Below are 18,666 nucleotides of genomic sequence, written 5' to 3' on the forward strand. Positions count from 1 at the left end.
CCAGGGTCCTGACAAGAACCAGCATCAGAGATCACCTCACTCCAATACTAACCTCGCTTCATTGGCTCCCTGTTCAATCTAGAACTTCTAATTTAGAACTCTCTTAACAACCAGGCTCCATCATATCTTAAATAACTCTTAGTCCCAGATCTCCCCAGAAGAACACTTGGTTCTCAGAGTGCTGGCTTACTGGAGGTTCCTAGGTTTTCTAAAAGTAGAACGGAGGCAGAGCTTTCAGCTTTCAGGTTCCTCTGATGTGGAACCAGATCCCAGTTTCAGTTAGAGAGGCTGAAACAGGCTCTTCTTCTAAGGCTAGACTCAAGACTTTTCTATTTACTAAAGCTACAGTTAGGACTGCGTCACCCCCCCCCCCCCCCCCCCCCGACCTCTCTCTCAACCTCTCTCGCTACCTCCCCTACCCAAACCAGGGTGGGTTTCCAAGTTTTGTATCTCCCCCTCAATCTACCCCTCTGTCTATTCTATCTTTTCCTCTCCTCTATCCCCTCACCCCAACCGGTCAGCAGAAAGCCTCCACCTCTCAGTCTGGTTTCTGCAGGTTTCTTCCTGTTAGAGGGGTTTTTCTTTCCACAGTCGCAAATAAATCTCCTGCTCATGTGGATTTGTTGGGTTTTTCTCTTTTCTCTGTTAAAAGCACCGAGAAATGACTGTGTTGTATTTGGTTATTATTTGGGTATTATTTTAATAAAGTTTAATTGAATTGCATGTAAACAAAAAGAAGTGCTTCGGAGTAAAAGAGAAACAATAAGGAGCAGCATCAATAATGCAATCTGCCAAATGTGCTACGTGAGCTACATCCTTACATACTTTTTATACAGACACATGAAATCAAACTTTTTGTAAACCTGTGTTATTGTCTCGTCTGCCTATTTTTTGGCCTTTTGATGATTTCCACTCTAGTGCTTTTCTGAAAAATCAGGTATCACTATCATTATTGGACATTTTATTAAAAGGGAAATTATTTTGCTTTTTAAATGGAATTGATTAATCCAAACTTTAAATATTAGGCTCTCAGTGACCGACACTGTCTTCTGAGTCCATACTGTTTTCTTATCTACATCATTAACAATAATATGCAAGCGAATCAGAAAGTGGCTTCATACATTAAAAAGGTCACATCATCCAGTTGTTCTCCTCCTCCTCCTCCTCCTGTTCTCCTCCTCCTCCTGTTCTCCTCCTCCTCCTGTTCACCTCCTCCTGTTCACCTCCTCCTGTTCACCTCCTCCTCCTGTTCTCCTCCTCCTCCTGTTCTCCTCCTCCTCCTGGTCTGGTCGCTCCAGAAACCTTCAGTATTCTAGGTTTCTAGCTCCTCCTTTATTTTCCTCAATTTGAATATTGGATCATAGGAGCTGCATTCAGAATCTGCTGTGTCTGTGTGAGCTGGACTGGCTCCGCCCACACATGCTCATCTTTGGAAGAGGAGGAAGTACTTCCTCTCGTGGTGCCATGTGCCAGAGCAGAGCTGCCAAACTGTGGGAGGAGTCAAAGGGAGGGCCTACCTTGATTGGGATTGGCTAAACCCCCGATGACACTATATAGGGTTTGATTTCTGATTGGCTGGTTGGAGCAACACACTTTTTAAAACCTGAAACAAGCCGGGGAGAGAGAGGACAGACTGTCTTCACTTCTGGGACGTTAGTCCAGGTATGGGGACGAGTAGTACTGCTGGAGAACCTTTGGAAAGAGAGATTTCCCTATTATGAGCCCTGTAAAAAGTCGAGTAAAGTCGAGTCATTATGACAGTCTAAAAGCAACTCTTGAGCAAGGCACTGAAGCCTGAACGAGTTGTACAGTTTGGACTTCCTTCGACCCAAAGCTGCTTTTCAAATGGCATGACCTGCTCACTCTGAACTGTGGTGAATGCAGAAGAAAAAACTAGTGCCTACTCAGCAAAATAAAGAAATAACATCCAAGAAACGTAAAAGTGTTTAGTTTTCCTCTTCTGACTCTGAAATGGAGTTTGAGAAAGATAAATAAAGGGAGATAGGCTCCCTGACAAAATTATGCCACATGAAGAATGATGAATGAAGCTTCAAATGTCATTTCAACACTTGGCAGGTTTCAGAAACGGCATATGAAGAATCCTCAGAATAAACTTGATATGAAAAGAAATTGCCAATGCAGCTTTATTTGTTTGAATTATTTGCTGAGCAAAGTTATAGCCTCTTATGTTTCATTGTGTTGTGCCCATCAAGGGAGCACAGGAATGTTTCAGGAGGATGACTTTACATGTTTTTCATAAATTGGATATCTGGCAGTACAAAAAGTGGCCTCCATCAAGCTGGAGAAATATCTTTAACCCACTGACCATTTCCTGCAGTTTGACTGCTGGAGTAGCACATTTCACTGAGATGTTGGCTTTTTAAATGTCAGAGGGCTGCTTTTATGTGTAATATAAAAAACAAGCTAAATAAAAAAAGCAGCAGCAGCAGAAGCAGCAAAAGCAGCAACATTTATTGTATTTAAATGAAGTTAACACTGACTGAAATCAAATAATAATGAAGAGCCTCACCTAAGAAATTTATCACCAGAAGCCGCAGACTTTCAGTGCAAAAGTTGAACTTTGTGCATTGAGTTAACAGTGCTTATAAGTTGTGTTTTCTTTTCTTTTTCTTCTTCTTTTTTTTTAATTTCCGTTGATGAAGCTCAGACTCATTTTTAACTATCCCTTAAAAACCCATGAAGTTACCCAGGACACCAGTGATACTAAAGAAAAACAAGAAAACATAACAGAAGTATTTCTGGCGGGCTTCTGAGGTTTCTGGATTTCTTTGGGAAATCCTGACGACACGGTGGAAACGCTGCAACTGCACATGCGCATCACCGCTGTAGTGATTAGTTCTTTAAACACATGCTCAGTGGATGGACAATAACAAACGTGTGTGTGTGTGTGTGTGTGTGTGTGTGTGTGTGTGTGTGTGTGTGTGTGTGTGTGTGTGTGCTCACCGTTCACAGCTGGCACACTTGCCAGGAGGTGTGGAGCAGAGACCCCTTTTAGCAGTCAGTTTGAAATAACAGGCACAAGCCCGGCTGTGTCATCGGTGTGAACTGTGTTTGTTTGTTCACGCTATCACACTGCGAGCGGAGAAAGCTCTCACTCACTGCTGAATTGGTGGGTTTTTTCTGGATTGTCGGTCTCCAGGCAGCTGTTTTAGACAAAGGCTCCACAAGTGGAGGTCAGTGTTCATCACATGGGGCAACAGATGAAATCTGAGGTTTGAACCTGCTGTGAAGACGTGACACTCCCAGCATACTGAGCTTTTATATTCAGCTGGTGGCGCTCAACAGGTTGGTGAAATGTATTCTAACGGCTTTTTAATTCAACGTTCAGTTATTAATCTTTTTATTGAACCTTGAAATGAGATTGTTTGTCCATCTATCCATTCATCTTCTATTGCTGCTTCATCCTAGAAGCTGCAGCATCTTTCTTTAAACCTTAGATGCATAAGTGGAGTCAAAAATGAGCCCAAGGGTTGTTATTCTTCAAAATCTTTCAAATGAAAAGGTTCTATATTTTCAGATTCCAGGTATTCCTCATGAAATATGTTTGTGACATGAGACTATTTGCAGTTTTTGTATCACTGCCCCTCTTTTCTATAAGCAGGGTCAAAAATGACCCCGAGCATTTCCTCTGGAATATCAAGGGTTAAAATCAGGAACTATTAATTGTTATCAACTGTGACTGTCAGGAAACATTTACTGTCCCACTTACACATGATGCCAGCAGGCTCACCACCCAGGAGGCCATTGTCACACAACAACATGCACTATCTTCATTTATGAAGTTATTTTCCACATCCAGGACTTTTCTGTGACGCAGTCTAGTTTTAGTTAAAAATGTAGCTCTAATTAGCCAACTACAAAGTAATATGAGTACTGTAATGGTATCTAGCTTTATATTTGACTCTTACGCTCAGTCTATTATTCAATTGTTTGTTATTGTGTGTGTGTGTGTGTGTGTGTGTGTGTGTGTTGTGGTGGGGGTGTGTGTGTGTGGGGGGGGGGGGTGATGGTGTCTCTTCCTGGTCAGTTCCCTCCCAGTCAGGCTAACATACCAGACTTCACCTGGTTTTTCTCCCCAAAAGATGCATTGAAGCTGTTTATCACTGACATTTCAATTGAAGAGGTGCTGCCATGCAGAAGCATGGAGGGACAACGAGCAGCAACAGACAAAAGGAATGAGTGTAAGATTGTAAGCAAAGATGAGCTCACGGCCGTCATTGGATGGACCATTCTGGCAGGAAGTGAGAAGAACTGGGATATTTAGGAGTCCTCTCAAGAACCCAGTGTTTCCAACCTAGGACACCATGTCAATTGGAGGATCTGAAGAGATTCACTGATGCTGCGCGTTGATGACAAGAGGACCAAGTTTCAGCAGCATAGGCCGAGCAAGTCCGCCAATTACGGCATAGTGATCAACAAAATGTTAGAAAAAGTGATAAATGAGCAAGTCAAGAATGAAACCAATCTTTTGTTCACTATAATATCATTAAAAATCATCATCTTTCAACAAAATGAAAGACATTTCTTAAGTTCGTTGCAAAAACGCATTGATTCTAATTGGGGTCATTTTTGACTCCACTCATGGAAGAGTGTCACAGGTCATGAGGGTTAACAGGTCCATGAGAGGATTAATACCTGGAAAGATAACAATTCACTGTAAATAATAACTGTTTAGATAGTCCCAGGATGCTGGAATTCCCACAGAATGATCCCCGGACACAACGTGAGCCTGGTTTTCTTACTGTGACTCGCAGCACAAACCACTTCACCACCGCACCACTCTGCGATTCAAGACAAGTTGTTCCATGAATATTTACTCTTATCCCTGTAAAGGGAAAGTCCTAAAGGCAATTTACACTGTCACACACACACAAATCCACCATCTTAAGGAGGGAAAAACACAAAACCAGAGACGCATAGAAATTCAGAATTACATTTTCATCAGGTTTTAAGTCCAAAAATGTTCGAACTTAGAATGAAATAGTGAAAAAACACACCAACATTACAGACATTTGATTCTTTTGATCACGAGCTGCGTTACAAGTGGTCAGCTAGATTGGCTTCTTAGGATTTTACCATTTGTAATCTCTGCACTGCCCCCTCATGGTCACATGTGGTACTACTCTGTTGGTCCGCATGCGTAAACTTCAAGGAGATTTATTGATGAAATGAATACAGAGTGGACGGAATGCTTTGTAGTCAGGTGGATCTAATGTCAAGTTAAAAATAAATAGTTTAATTCTGCGATGGGGGTGAAGCTTCACCCAGTTTCAGTCCTGAGAGGCTCTATTGACTCTTTCTGTTGTTGCTATAATATTTTAAGTCATCCTAACGTTTAACATTGTTTTGATGCCGGAGTCTGAACATTTTCTTTGTTAAAAATCTGGAACTTTGCTGTTTCTTATGTTGCATTGTTTGACACACACATAAAAAAGAAAGTCTCTCCCAGTGGAGCATCAAACACCGAAATTCTCATTTCTTAAGGGATGTGTTTAATTATATTGGAGACAAGCTGGCTGCTATTAGAAAGCTGTAAATTGGCGACTTATCAGCAATAAGTCAGAATTAGTCCGAGCGTGCTTACAATCGTTATGTGGGCGGCGTTCCTGCAGAAAGGCCTTCTGGAGGGAATATCATGCATTCTGTCAGAAAAATGTATGACATGCTTTTAATTATGAATTTCCATTTTCCAGAGTTATGACTTGGCAAACATGCGTGACAGCAGATAATAAATTACTGCGTTAATCCAGGTAACGCCCAGCGTGGTTCAGCGGGGGACGACTGGAGATTTCTGTTTTTAGCTTGCCCAGTGCATGGGATGGGGAACAAAACGCTGAAATAGGTAGAAAGAGGAGGTGGGGGAGTGTAGCTGTGAGTGTCAGGACATGATTCATTGGGTACATAGTGGGAAATAGGTAGTCTTCATTTGAAAGTCAATGCAAAAGCTCAGACATGCTCGGGGGAATTTCAAACCACGAGACAAACCCTCACGGGGGTCCGCGGGAAAAAAAACTTTCCAGTCTCCACCTGAATACGACTCAGGATTGGCAACTTTTACTCAACAACACTGGCTTGTATTTATGCAGAGTCACACAACGTTAGATTAAAGTTAGAATAGAAAAACTTTTTTCAGCTTCAGGCCCTGTTTACACAGATTTCAAGTGAGAAAGCAGAACTTTTGTAGCGTTGTGGGTGTCTGTTTACACGACAACACACAACTTGAAAACTGCTCCCAAGGTGGAACTTTTTAAAAATGCTTGAGCTCCGTTGTCATGTAAATGAGTGAAAGCAACACTTTCTAGAAACGCTCGGACTCCGTCCTGAGTAGAAGTGCTGCGACCGTGCATGGTCACCACGGCCGTAGTAAATACTTGTTCTGCACATGCTCAGTAGAGACAATCAGAGCAAAGTTTCCTCCGTGGTGTCATGACTCCCAGTCCAGATTCTCCTGGACTTGGTGGTTTTATTATGACAGTCACCGTAGTAACAATCCAAATTGGTACTTTTATTTTGACAGTCACCGTAATAACTATCTAACTTGGTACTTTATTTTGAAAGTCACCGTAATAATAATCTAACTTGTTAGTTTTATTCTGACAGTCACCACAATAACAATCTAACTGGGTAGTTTTATTTTGACAGTCACCATAATATCAATCCAACTTGATGGTCTGTCCGCTAGAATGTCCGTGTTCTCCCAGTGTTAATGTGTCACCCGGCAGGAAGTACAAAAATAAAACTTAACAATTGAAGATAAAAGCACGATTAAAAACAATAAAACCAAACTATAAAATCATGCATAACACGGTGAAATTGTAAGTCCACCAGGCGACATTTGTTTATAGCGGATTGTTCTCTGCTGCATGTGTGTGTGTGTGTGTGTGTGTGGCTTCAGTACACAAAGAAAAAACACAGCGTGAACTCGAGGCCTGTCCTGCTCACAACAGCGTTTCAGTGTTTCTGCCGTTTCCATGTAAAGGCAAACCTTTTTTCTGAAACGAAAACGCAAAAGTGATATTTTCCCTTTTCTCGTTGTGTAAACGAGGCCTAAGTTATTATTTCTACAGCATCCAGGTATTAAATCGCTGCACTGGACTGATGAATTGTTTTTTTCTCTTCACATTTCAATGTTCCTCTTAATATACGTATTGATGCTACAGTTTATTTTCTCAGTTTTAGTTCAGACGCCAGACGTTTCTTTTGCCTCTGGTGTCACTGCCATGTTACCTCCTCCTGTCCACATGTCGCATGTCCTTCGCCAAGACATTGAGCTCCAAACTAAAGCAGCAACATGGACAGAGCATGAAGCGCTTTGTTCAGAGAGTCTCTAGAAGAGATAACTTTACATTGATGAACTCTAAATGTCAGCCAGATGTTTGTTCCATCAACCCTCTGACCCGAGGTTGAGTGCAGATCGTCCCACTTTACCTCCTTCCTCGTGTCATAACTCCATGCCTCGCAGCTCCATTAACAGAAGAGATCAGAAGAAGAGACTAAATGACTGAATGAGGCCTGCACTTTACCGAGTGGGTGCTTTAAAGAACTAACAATTGTTACGGTCACTTTTAATGTAGTTTTTGCTTTTTGAAGAAAGAAAGTAGGCTTGTTAATGTTTGCACAGCTTGCAAAGCGAGCAGTTTGGAACATTTTCCCTGCTGCCAGTAAGATTACTCATGATTGTAAAGTCAGTGGAGGACACTCTGGAAAGCTACCCGTTACCCGTTTTACATTTCTGACTGATCATAACGACCCGAATGTCCTCGACGAGCTGTGTGATGCAGTTAAACTTCCTAAAAGTGTGCATATGTCTCGGTTTCTGACACAGCATCCTGCAAAAGTTAGTCCATTAATAACCCATTTAACACTGGGACATTGGGAAGGAGGTGATTGATTGTGCGAGCCGATATATGGTAATCCAGCCAGAGTGGCTAGAAGTCGGCTTTGGAGAGAAGTGGAGCAGCAGCTGCTGCTGGCAGGGTCTCTACCTGGAGGACTGGAGAGCTTAGACATGCATGCAGAATGAATATGTTCATTTTAAGGAGGCGATAAGTGAGACTTTCAGTGTCGCATAAGACCGAGTGGAGACAATCTGTCTGCAGGGGCTGCCGAGGCTGTTGATCCTTATTAGCATTTCAACAATTAATTTGGATTTACAGACTCATTCTTTACAACAAAAGCTCCCCGTCAAGTAGATCAGGGCACTTTTAACACTGCACTGACTAATGGACTGGCATGACAAGGCTTTTAATCTACAAAAGCGGAATATTCACCCTGAAGGAAGCCCGGGTACCGACAGAGGACTTTACCTGTCGGCTTCTGACCTGAACATTACCTGGAGATGGTTAAATTGTTTATTGGGTTGGTATGTATGACTTCTCTGGCTCACTGCATCGTCCACGAGCAATGCTTTCAAGTGAAAATGGAAAATTTGTGTTTTTGGTGTCCGTTTACACAAAGCCACTGAAAAAGCAACTTTTTGAAAACAACCGACTCTCTATCTGCCTTGACGGAGGAAAGATTTTACTTTTTGGTACTTTTATTTTGACAGTCACCGTAAAATCAATCCAACTCAATCGTCTGTCAACTAGAATGTCCGTGTTCTTCCAGAGTCAATGTTTAGAGCCCGTTGTACTCTGCTGTGTGTGTGTGTGTGTGTGTGTGTGTGTGTGTGTGTGTGTGTGTGTGTGTGTGTGTGTGTGTGTGTGTGTGTGTGTGTGTGTGTGTGTGTGTGTGTGTGTTTCAGTACAGAAACAAACAACAGCTCCGACTAGTGGCCCAACATGGAAACTACATTGTTTTCAGCATTAATGCCGTTTCCATGGAAATATACATCATTTTCAAAATGTTCCGGTTTAAACCTGGAACCTGTCTTGAATGAAATTGAAAACACGAAGCGTTTTCACTTGAGACATTGTCGTGTAACGTGGAATGTGGGTGTGACTGTTGACATGAGTGGTTGTGTCTCTGTGTTTTCCTGTGACAGATGACATCACTTGTGCAGGTTGTGACTTGCCTTCGATAAAGAGTAAAGAGAATCAGTAGATTGAGCGGTACTAACTATGTCTAAATGCACTGCAGGGAGCTTCATGTGTTCATAGACCATCCAGTGTTGAGTTTGAACAAGGTTAGAGGGTTGAACAGTTTCTGTTGTTGGAGTTTAAGGAAGAAAATGTGCTGAACCTGAATTCAGTTGTGACACACCTCAGACGTTGATCTCTCTTCTCTCAGATAAAGTTCTTCCCATCATGACGACACGCTGAGCTCAGAGGAAACAGTTTATTTCTGTTCAAAAGGGAGAAAAAGCTTTAAAAAAAAAAAATGGAGCGATGCAACATAAATGTACAGACGTCTTCAGATGTCAAGCGGCTCAGGAAAGCACCAGGAGTCACATGAAGTCAGGAAAAATAAAAGTTTGAGCGTTCCCTCTTGGTCCAGCACGTCGCGCTGACATGCCGCCCCTGCTGGTTTGACCTCCTGACCTGTAGCGACGGGTCTTCGGGCCGAGCAGAGCTGCCACAACAGAGCCGCCGTTGTCTGACTCGCTGTCACTCTGGGAGAACAAGGAGGCGGGGTCACCGCCCCGCCGTCAGTCATCTGCCTGCGACGGAGGATGACGAGCAGACTCCAGCGGCTTCACACGGCTTCCAGAGCACTGCACGCAACAATCAACAAGTCAACTTGAGTCAAATTTATTTATAAAGCCCCTTCTCACAATGGGGGGGGGGGGGGGGGATGTGCACAAAGAAGCCAGGGCATAAATGCAGATAAAGACGAGGAGTTGTGCTTCGCGCAGACGCTCTTCTTGTCTCTACCTGCTGATCACGAATGTTTCTGTGACACCAACATTCTCACAAAGCATGTTTCCCTCCTTCAACACACTATCTTGTTTAATTCATGTCATGCAAAGGTCAAACTTGTTTTGAGCACAGGGGTAATGAATAATTGAGAAAAAGCCGTCGTATTGGCGGGTGAGAATTGAATTTCTTCTCTCTTTTGCATCTTTGGGCTGCATGTCCTCGAGCCTCTTGTTGGGATGATACCATCTAAACTACATCTCAGTTGCTTGACTTAGATACTCAGCCTAATTAATCCAAAGCCCTCACTTTAATTGCCGTAATACATTGCCTGTTTGTCTTTTTTTATCTTGATTTTCTCATGACATCTATTTCCTTATAATTGATTCAAAAGGAGATCTAATCTCCACGCTGACTGTGGGGCATGTATTGATAGCTTGACTTTAAACCGGCAACAGTTTTGCGGTTCCCTTTGTCGCCACTAATTACTGCAGACTTGATGTATTGTGTTGGCCCGCCGGTATCGAGCTTCCAGAGTGTTTTGAGCGGAATCCTCACTGTTGTTGTTTGGTTTTTGACAGGAAAAGACCAATGAAGACGGCCAGATGGTGGTCGGCTGCAGTCTTCCTGTTGGGGCTCCTCGCGCTCGGCGCCGACGGGAGGCCCAGCAAGGAGGAGTTCGGGTCCTCGCCCTATCGGCCTGTCGTGAGATTCCGACACAAGGTATTGATCGCCTTCCTTTTCCATTTGCTGTCCATAGCAGGAAGACTCAGTGTTTTTTGCCAAGTATGAAACTAATTACAGCGGCGCTCCTTCTTGCGGCTGACGACTCTCTCGTGGTGGTTGTTTCTCTGCCCGCTGAAAAAATACTTGATGAATCATTATCCCTCCTTCTGTGCCAAGAGACTGTCGTTTCAAACGACAACATCAGATTAATTCCAGGCACAGCAGAGCAGAGACGAGCTTTGAATGGAGTGAAGATGTTGGCGTGGCTTTTCACACCAGCCTTTTAAGAAAAAGATGTACTTGAATAGAAATAAAGGGCAGACCCCCTCCAGCTACATCCAACAGTTTTATTAACCTGTCTCACTGCATCTCAAGGAACAAGGTACCATTTTTAATCCCCACGTTTTCGGCTTTTGCTGTGTCAGTTCCTGGACACCAGAGTCGCGGACATGGATCAATTAAAGGCGGACTGGGGGAGAAACCGGCTGTTTTGGCGGACCAGGGGAAACAAAGCATTTTGTCCAGAGGAATCAGTCAGATTTTTGTCCTCCAGTGCACACGCCGCATAAACCCTTTCACAACTATCTTCACAAATAGACACTTTTTTCTTCCGGCTAAATCCACGATAAGCGCTGATCAGAGACAGAAATATTGGAATGGTATCGTGAGTTTGGCTTTATATCGGGTTGATCTGTCATTTTCACTCCAAGATTTAGATTTTATATTTGTCTCGGTTGGGTTTAGAAGTGGAAAACAAAGACAGTGGTACTGAAGGGGGGTCGAGTGAGAGGTTATTAGAAAGAGAACGAGTCGGAGACAGCAGATGGTGGGAATGTTATTGGGCTGCATCGGAGTTGAGTGAGAAGCTGCAAGCAGCACTTTGCTGTTAAATCCACACAATGGTCAAACACATTCTGACCTTTTGAACAAGATTTATTCACAGAGATGCTTTCCAAATGTGCTGTCTGCTGCTATCAGCCTTACTGCCTCTCTCTGACAACTGCTACCATTAAAATCGAGTGTGTTTGGAAAGCAAAGACATTTAAACTTCAATTTCTAGAAAAAAAATCATGTCAGTAAACTGCAGAAACTACACTTCTGCCAGGCTCGGATGTTTTATACGGGAGAGAAGAAGCTGATTCATCACCCGCAGCTACAGAACTGATGACGGATTTCAGTCCACATTGTTATTTTCTAAACCTTCTGTTGGGCTCTCCGTATGTCGTTCAGTCCTTTGTGGAGGAATCCAGCAATAAACTGTACCTAGAAGTTTTTTGTTAATACCTCAGTCCGCTGAATATTTAGGCCCCATTTTAGACAACATGACTGTCGGTCCATAATAACAATCCAATTCGGTCATCTGTCCATGCGAATGTCCATGTAACAATGTCTCTTTCCATAGAAACGTTTCATATTTTCAACCGTGCAAATATGAAACGTTTCTGGAACAAAAAAACAAAAATTTAGTTTTTTCACTTCAAGCTTTGTTGTGTAATCGGGGCCTAAAGTTTACAGTGAACTCACTAACAAAGAAGGAAACAGAAGGTCTATAAAGGTTTCCATGTTTTATAACTGTAAGCCTACTGACATAAAACTACTGCAGTCAACATAACTGCATTATTAATGAGATATTAGTAATCAGTTACCGACCGATGCTGCTGCCAAAAACAACACTGTTCATAATTTCCCACCAAAACCTCCTGCATGGCTGAACATAACTGTTTCTCTTAAGCTGGACTACAGTTTTTCTTCTCATAAAACTGACTGTGCATGAATGCAACGTGCCTTAATTAAGAGCATTAATTAGGAATTGAAAGCATCTCTTCCTATGAATCTTCTTTATCGTTAAAACAAGAAGCTCCAGAGAATCCCCTCATTCCCCAAGGAATGAATATATATATATATATAATATTATTTTCTGTTGCACTGTGCAAAGTAGATGTGATATAACATGTATTTTAACCATTAGCACATGTTCAAGTTAAACAGTAAATTGACTATGAAATGTCATCTGAGATGGAAGCTAACTAGTTCTGACTTTGTCTCTAGTTTGGAGCCGCGGCGGCTTTAATAATTACAGTTATGTATATATACATGGAACGAGAATTTGACGAGAAGCTACAAAAGTGATGTATGTGCTTTTTCACTCTAATGAAATGAGTGTGCCGGGCGGAGTGATTACATCTCAGAGGAAAGTCATTACAGCATCTGCATACGATTACGGTTCGTCTTCTGGGAGGACGGCGGTAAAGTCCGTTCATATATCTACCTGTCATGAAAATGCTGGGGAAATTTACAGCTGCGTGGAGGAAAATGTCACGTTATGAGTCGTCTTTGTAAATTATGTCATTGGCCTTATTGTTGCTTCCAGTATTTTCTCTTCTATTGGCTGAACTGCAGAAAGTTGCAGGTCATACACTTATCGATGCCGCCGAGTGATCGCATACAGAAGCAGTTTTTTCTTAAAAATATATATTTCATGGGCAATATCAATCTGTACAGTGGGTTGATTTTCTCGAGGGGGAGGGGCTTAGAAGAAATTCTAAATGTTTTCTCACTTCTGCTCAATGTGAATACAGTATTGGTTCGAATATCCAACAATAAAGCTTATGTTTGATTTCATTTATATAATATTAAATACATCTCAAGGCACGTTTACTGATAAAATCAAAACTTGAAATTCGATAAATATACAGTAAAATGTTCTGCACATGCACACAAGTAGATCATCGTCTAAACACCAAACTTTTCTGAAACTAAAACGTTTTCACTTGGAACGTCATGTAAAAGGGACGCTATGGTTTAACACGGTTATTGCTGATCTTTCAACACTGTGTACAATTAAAAAAATTAAGCAGTATCCTCTGAAATACAAACAAAGCAGATGCATTGCATGATGTACACTAATTTTAATTCCCTTGATAATTTCCCGCTAACGACAGTCAAAAGGCCACATGTTGCCAGTATTGGGTTTGTGAAATCCAATAAATATGAATATGACAAAAAAATATAATTTAATGTCGCAAAAGTAAAATGTCTGTTGTGCACATGGGTTGAGCTGTGCTTCGCTCCAGTCTGAGCTGCTTTGTCTTCTCTGTGCTTTGACGGACAGTGTTTGACAAGGGAAACAGGACTGGATACGACCTCATAAGCTTTTCCCACAAAGGCTTCAATCACCAGCAGGCACTCGGCCATAAACAGCTGGTCACATGGTTCACGTGTAATTCCCATGGCATTGTTTCAAACATTCACTGTGAGATCCTCTGCACCGGGTCAGCCACAGGACACTGATACTGTTCACCTCAATCCAGCACTAATTGGAATTGGTTTTATTGGTTGTTCCACTTGATGCGACGCTGCTTGTCTCACTTAACAATCCGGGGTTATTCTCTGGAGTTTCGCTCAAGGTCTCACATGAGGAGTTTAACCGGAAGATTGATGGAGACGCTCAATGTGCAATTTGTGAAACTTGAGGTGAGGCCGCCGGGTTTCCGCCTCGTGAGGGACAAAAGCAATTTTCTGAGAGTTGGTCACTTTGACATCAAGCTGTTATGTCAGGACAAACAAAATGGAGGCAAGGACAACTGTGAGGCAAAGCCCAATCCATCCAGCGCTGGGCTGGCCACATGGCAAATCTAGATTAACAGGGGATAAACAGAGTGAGAGACAGACAGACAGGGAGGGGGAGGAGGGGATGAGGGGGAAGAGGGGGAGGAGGGGAGGAGGGGGGAATCAAACAGGCAGCGATGAGAAAAGACTCAATCATAAAATACATAAACAGCTTGATGTACAGTCGCACTACTTAAAGCTGTACCAGCAAATATTTGGCTTATATGTGACTACTGTCAGTCCACCCCCCCCACCCCCACCCCCGGTCGGTTTAACCTCAAACCTTGTCACTCATCTTGATGAGCTGTCTACCTTCAAATGGCAGCGCGCCCAAGGCTGAGGTAACCAGCGTCTGCTTCGTCTCCACAGAGGCTTCACAGGCAGATGCTGCAAGCAGCCGGCCGGCTACAACAATAACAAGGTGTCCACGTCCGTGCAGGAGCTGACCTGCGCTTTTCAAAGCCCCTCCGCTCCACACTTGTTTGACCTTGCCTTATTTACTTGAGCTCTTACTTATTGATAGCAAGACTTTTTGCATTGCCGCACGTGTGCACACTAAAATCAATAAAGCAGAGCTAGCAACTCCAGTATTTTGAGTGAAACTCATGCAGTTCACCATAAACTCACACTCTCTACAATCATCTTCTTTGCAGCGAGATACACATCACCGTCGCAGGGCACTAAAGCTGATCTCAGCTGAATTTGGAGAAAGAGCAGGTTACAACCTGGACAGGTCCATCAGTGGCAAAAACAAACACTCATTCATATGTAGAAACAATTTTAAAGACACCCATTAACCTGAAATGTAGGATCTGTGGAAGAAACCCAAGTCACCAGAGGAAATGTCTTTATTATAGAGCTCAGGGAAATGGAGGCGGAGTTCGCTTTAGGGTGCCCTGGCTAGCTCAGTTGGTAGAGCATGAGACTCTCAATCTCAAGGTAGAGGGTTCATGTCCCACGCTGGGCGCCACCTTCCCGTGGGCTCACCACCTGCAGGAAGGTTCTTAATGAGTGCAATGTGATCTGGGTGACGGTGCTCAGACTGACACCCCCGTGACCCGGAAACGGAGAAGCGGGGTAAAATGAATGGGATGGGGGTTTGCTTTAGGCAGAGATGTTGTCATGCAGATGAACTCAGAACTAATCAATCTCTTGAGAGCCGGACAGAATCAGAGTCGAAAAGCTAGCAGGTCGGAAATGAAGAACTAGGAACCAAACAAATGGAGAATCAAAGAAACGAAGGCCAACTGGCAACACGACACACTGAAGCCCAAAATGTGTCACAGTTGAAACACATCAGGGGAGTGAACAGTAATCAGACACGTGGACGGGAAGTCAAGCAGCCTGAAACAGCGACAGAATAAAACAGGAAACAGACAAGACAGGAAACCAGTGATCAGTGGCTCCACCAGCCGGTATCCTGTGCACACAATTTTTTTGAACGTGTGGAAGTGGGACCTACATGTCGCTGGTTCAAATGCATCAAATTCCCACATCCAGTTCCTGCTCTGGCAGCTGTCCAGGGTGCTGAACCAGGTGACTGTAACTTTCTCATTGTGAACAGCAGCGTCCAGCTCCTGCTGAAGGTCCGCCCCTCCCGTTACTGAGAGGAGCGTCTGCACCTCGTTAAAAGACAGTGTTGTTTTGCCGCGTGCCGACGTTTCAATAAGCCCAGTTAACAAATCAACCAGTGAGCGCAAAGAGCTGTATGTAAACAACAGGAGGGTTTACGGCCGAAGAAATAATTAAATACTGCGGGCAAGTCGAGAGTGATGATCGTCACTACCAATGGATGGTGGATGGGTGGGGGGGTTAGGGGATCTGTGTATACTGTGAAATTGAATCCTGGTGGTGCCACTGCCAGTGATGATCTTGCTGTGAGGTGAAAGCACCATCCACTGCAGTACATGGCTCTTGAATGCTTGATAACCTTAAAGTATATTGTTGTTAAAAAGCTTATGTTGACTTTAGTCTTTATAAACAGCCTGCAGCTGTAGTACCAGTTATACTATATATATACTATATACGTTTTTCTAACCTTTACTACATTTAAAAGACCATTTATTTCTATGTATGTTGTTTCAATATTAAAATAGTTCAACCACGAGTGTCAAACTGCTGCTCTTTATACTTCAAATTAATGTGGATGTCATCATCAAGCTTCACTTTGCACTTTGCACTTAGTAACCTGCTGTGTTAGATTTGAAAGATGCGGTGGCCGGCCCTCGAGCAACGTGGTTTGACACCCCTGATTTAAACTTTCCCTTTATTCAACATTTAATCATCTTTCATCATGACTTGTCAAATTAAACAACGAGCAATCACGCTGGATAAAGGCCTTCATTCCCGTCATGCTAACACTACCAGCCAAACACGTCTTAACATAATCAAAACACAATCACTGGTCAGATAACAGACAGGTGGCCCTAATTCTCCTGCAGGATTACCGATAGTTAAGTGTAGTTTTCAACTCCAAAATGACCAAAACTTATAAGATGGTTTATTAGGAATAATTAAAACACTACAGATGTAGCTTCATGTGCTGGTTAGGCTCATTTCTCAGTCACTAACAGAGACGCAGCTTCAGTTAGGAGCTGTTTTGCAACCTGCCACCAGGGGAGCTTTTCCTTTGCCTTTTGTTTTATGGTCAGCAGTGTGTTGGCACTGCTGTGTGCAACCCTCCAGTGATGTATAGGTTTAAGACAACAACAAAAAAGCATACATCGGAAAAAAGAGAGCTTGTCAGCATATTGAGTCTCCTTTTCTTTCTCTTTTTTTTTTTAAATGGATGAGGTGTGAAGTACTCTGGGAATATATGCATTTCCGTGCATCTGTTTTTGCTTTGCACCACTGTTGGATGACCTTACCTCGACCCTGACAGATGCAGAGTGTTTTATGTCCTGAAGCTTCTGCATCAGCAGATGAACGTTTGTAAAACCCGCAGTTCACGTTAAAATGAACTAAGATGCCAGTTTGTTTTGACACGTTTCATCACTGGTCTGAAAAAGGCTCAATAGGCAAGAAACAGCTTTGCAAACGAGGCGGAAGATTCTGTACTCCACTTGCTTGTCACACTGCAATCTGCAGTTCTGTGTTACAAGTTGAAGTGTACTCGGGAGTCGGTGGTGTGGACGAGCGAGGTCTGGGAGATGTGAAGCAGGAGAGAGCGAGGAGGAGGAGGAGCAGGAGGAAGAAGAAGAGAGATGGATGTGGGCGGTCAGCCAGCTAGCTGTGACAGGGGCAGATGAAGCAGGAGTTGTACAGCTGGGTGCTTCAGCGTCCCCAGAGTCTCGGGGCAGAAGAAACAGGCCTGCCAGCCGCCCTCAGGGGAGAAATCGCTCTCTTCAAACAAATGAAGTGTGAACGCTGTCTGCCGTATGCAAATAGACAATTTGATATCTTCCCTACCTGTGGAGCAACTCTAAATGTCAGCTCCCATTGAGGGTGGTGATGGGGGAAGACAAAGAATGTCAGAGAGCCACAGGTGTTTTCTGTGATTTGTGCTCACTGGGTTAACTCGTCACATGTGTTGTGTGAAACAGCCGAGCAATTAAGGTTGTTTTTTTTAATCTTCTGTCCTCCACGAGACAATGAGATTTATCTTTAACATGTCAGTGGTTGGTCAAACTGGATCTCAACAACCATTGGTCCCGTTTTGTTTTCAATGTTTAACTTTGTGCTTCATCTTGACAACTTCTGATTCTAGTATATATTGTTCTAGGTTAGTCTAGCCTTGATGAACTTTGATTTAGGGATGCACTGAGTATTGAGTCTAGAGGTAGTACTCATACAAAGATCCCTGATACAACCTGCAGGTCCGCCATCTGGAGATACTTTAATATTAACGAGACAGACAAAAGTAAGACGGTCTGTAAATTATGTTCTGACGAAATCTCAAGAGGAGGAGGAAGATAGTTCGTACAACAGCAGGAACTTAATCAGCAGCAGTTAGCCTGATGTCGCTCAGTAGATTAACTGCTCAGTGGATCCAGTAGCACCGAGCCGTGCTAAATGCTACATGCTAAAGAGTTTAAGGGCTCACACACCAGCGATGCTACATGCTAAACATACACTGTACGATTAGTGCAGTGCCTGCAAGGCTGTTGAAGGTGGTTTGTGGTGACGAATAGCTTTTGCATATCATTTGCACATAGAAAATTAATTTGGCTTTATGGCTTTTAATAAGTTTTCATATTGGTACTCGGTATCAGCAAGTAGCTAAAGGTTAGTACTCATACTTTAAAGAAGTGGTTTCGGTGAGTCCCTTGTTTGATTATCAGCATATCTATCAACATGTGAGATGTTTGAGCCTGTCTGGTCTGATCTCAGGGTGGAAGGTGAGGCACACCTGAAGGTTTCCAATCCATCACAGTCAGACAGTCACACACTCACAGCTTCGATCTCTTGATTCGCTGATCAATCCAACAAGCACGTCTTCAGATGGCGTGAGAAAGTGAAGAAGCCACCCAGGCCAAGGTGGACAAGTCTGATTGGACAGTTCAGAGTGTGGAAGCGT

At 43.1% G+C, this 18,666-nt stretch overlaps 1 protein-coding gene across 1 annotated transcript in view; it reads left to right on the forward strand.

The window, feature by feature from the left end:
• fstl5 (follistatin-like 5) overlaps positions 1–18,666 on the forward strand; it is a 228,696-nt gene that overhangs the window by 27,539 nt on the left and 182,491 nt on the right. Inside the window, exon 2 of the mRNA XM_080465684.1 lies at positions 10,397–10,538. Within this exon, the coding sequence (XP_080321810.1) occupies positions 10,397–10,538 (142 nt within the window). The remainder of the gene's footprint in view (positions 1–10,396; positions 10,539–18,666) is intronic.

The sequence above is a fragment of the Lipophrys pholis genome (assembly GCF_963383615.2).
Source record: "Lipophrys pholis genome assembly, chromosome: 6".
Lineage (NCBI taxonomy): Eukaryota > Metazoa > Chordata > Actinopteri > Blenniiformes > Blenniidae > Lipophrys > Lipophrys pholis.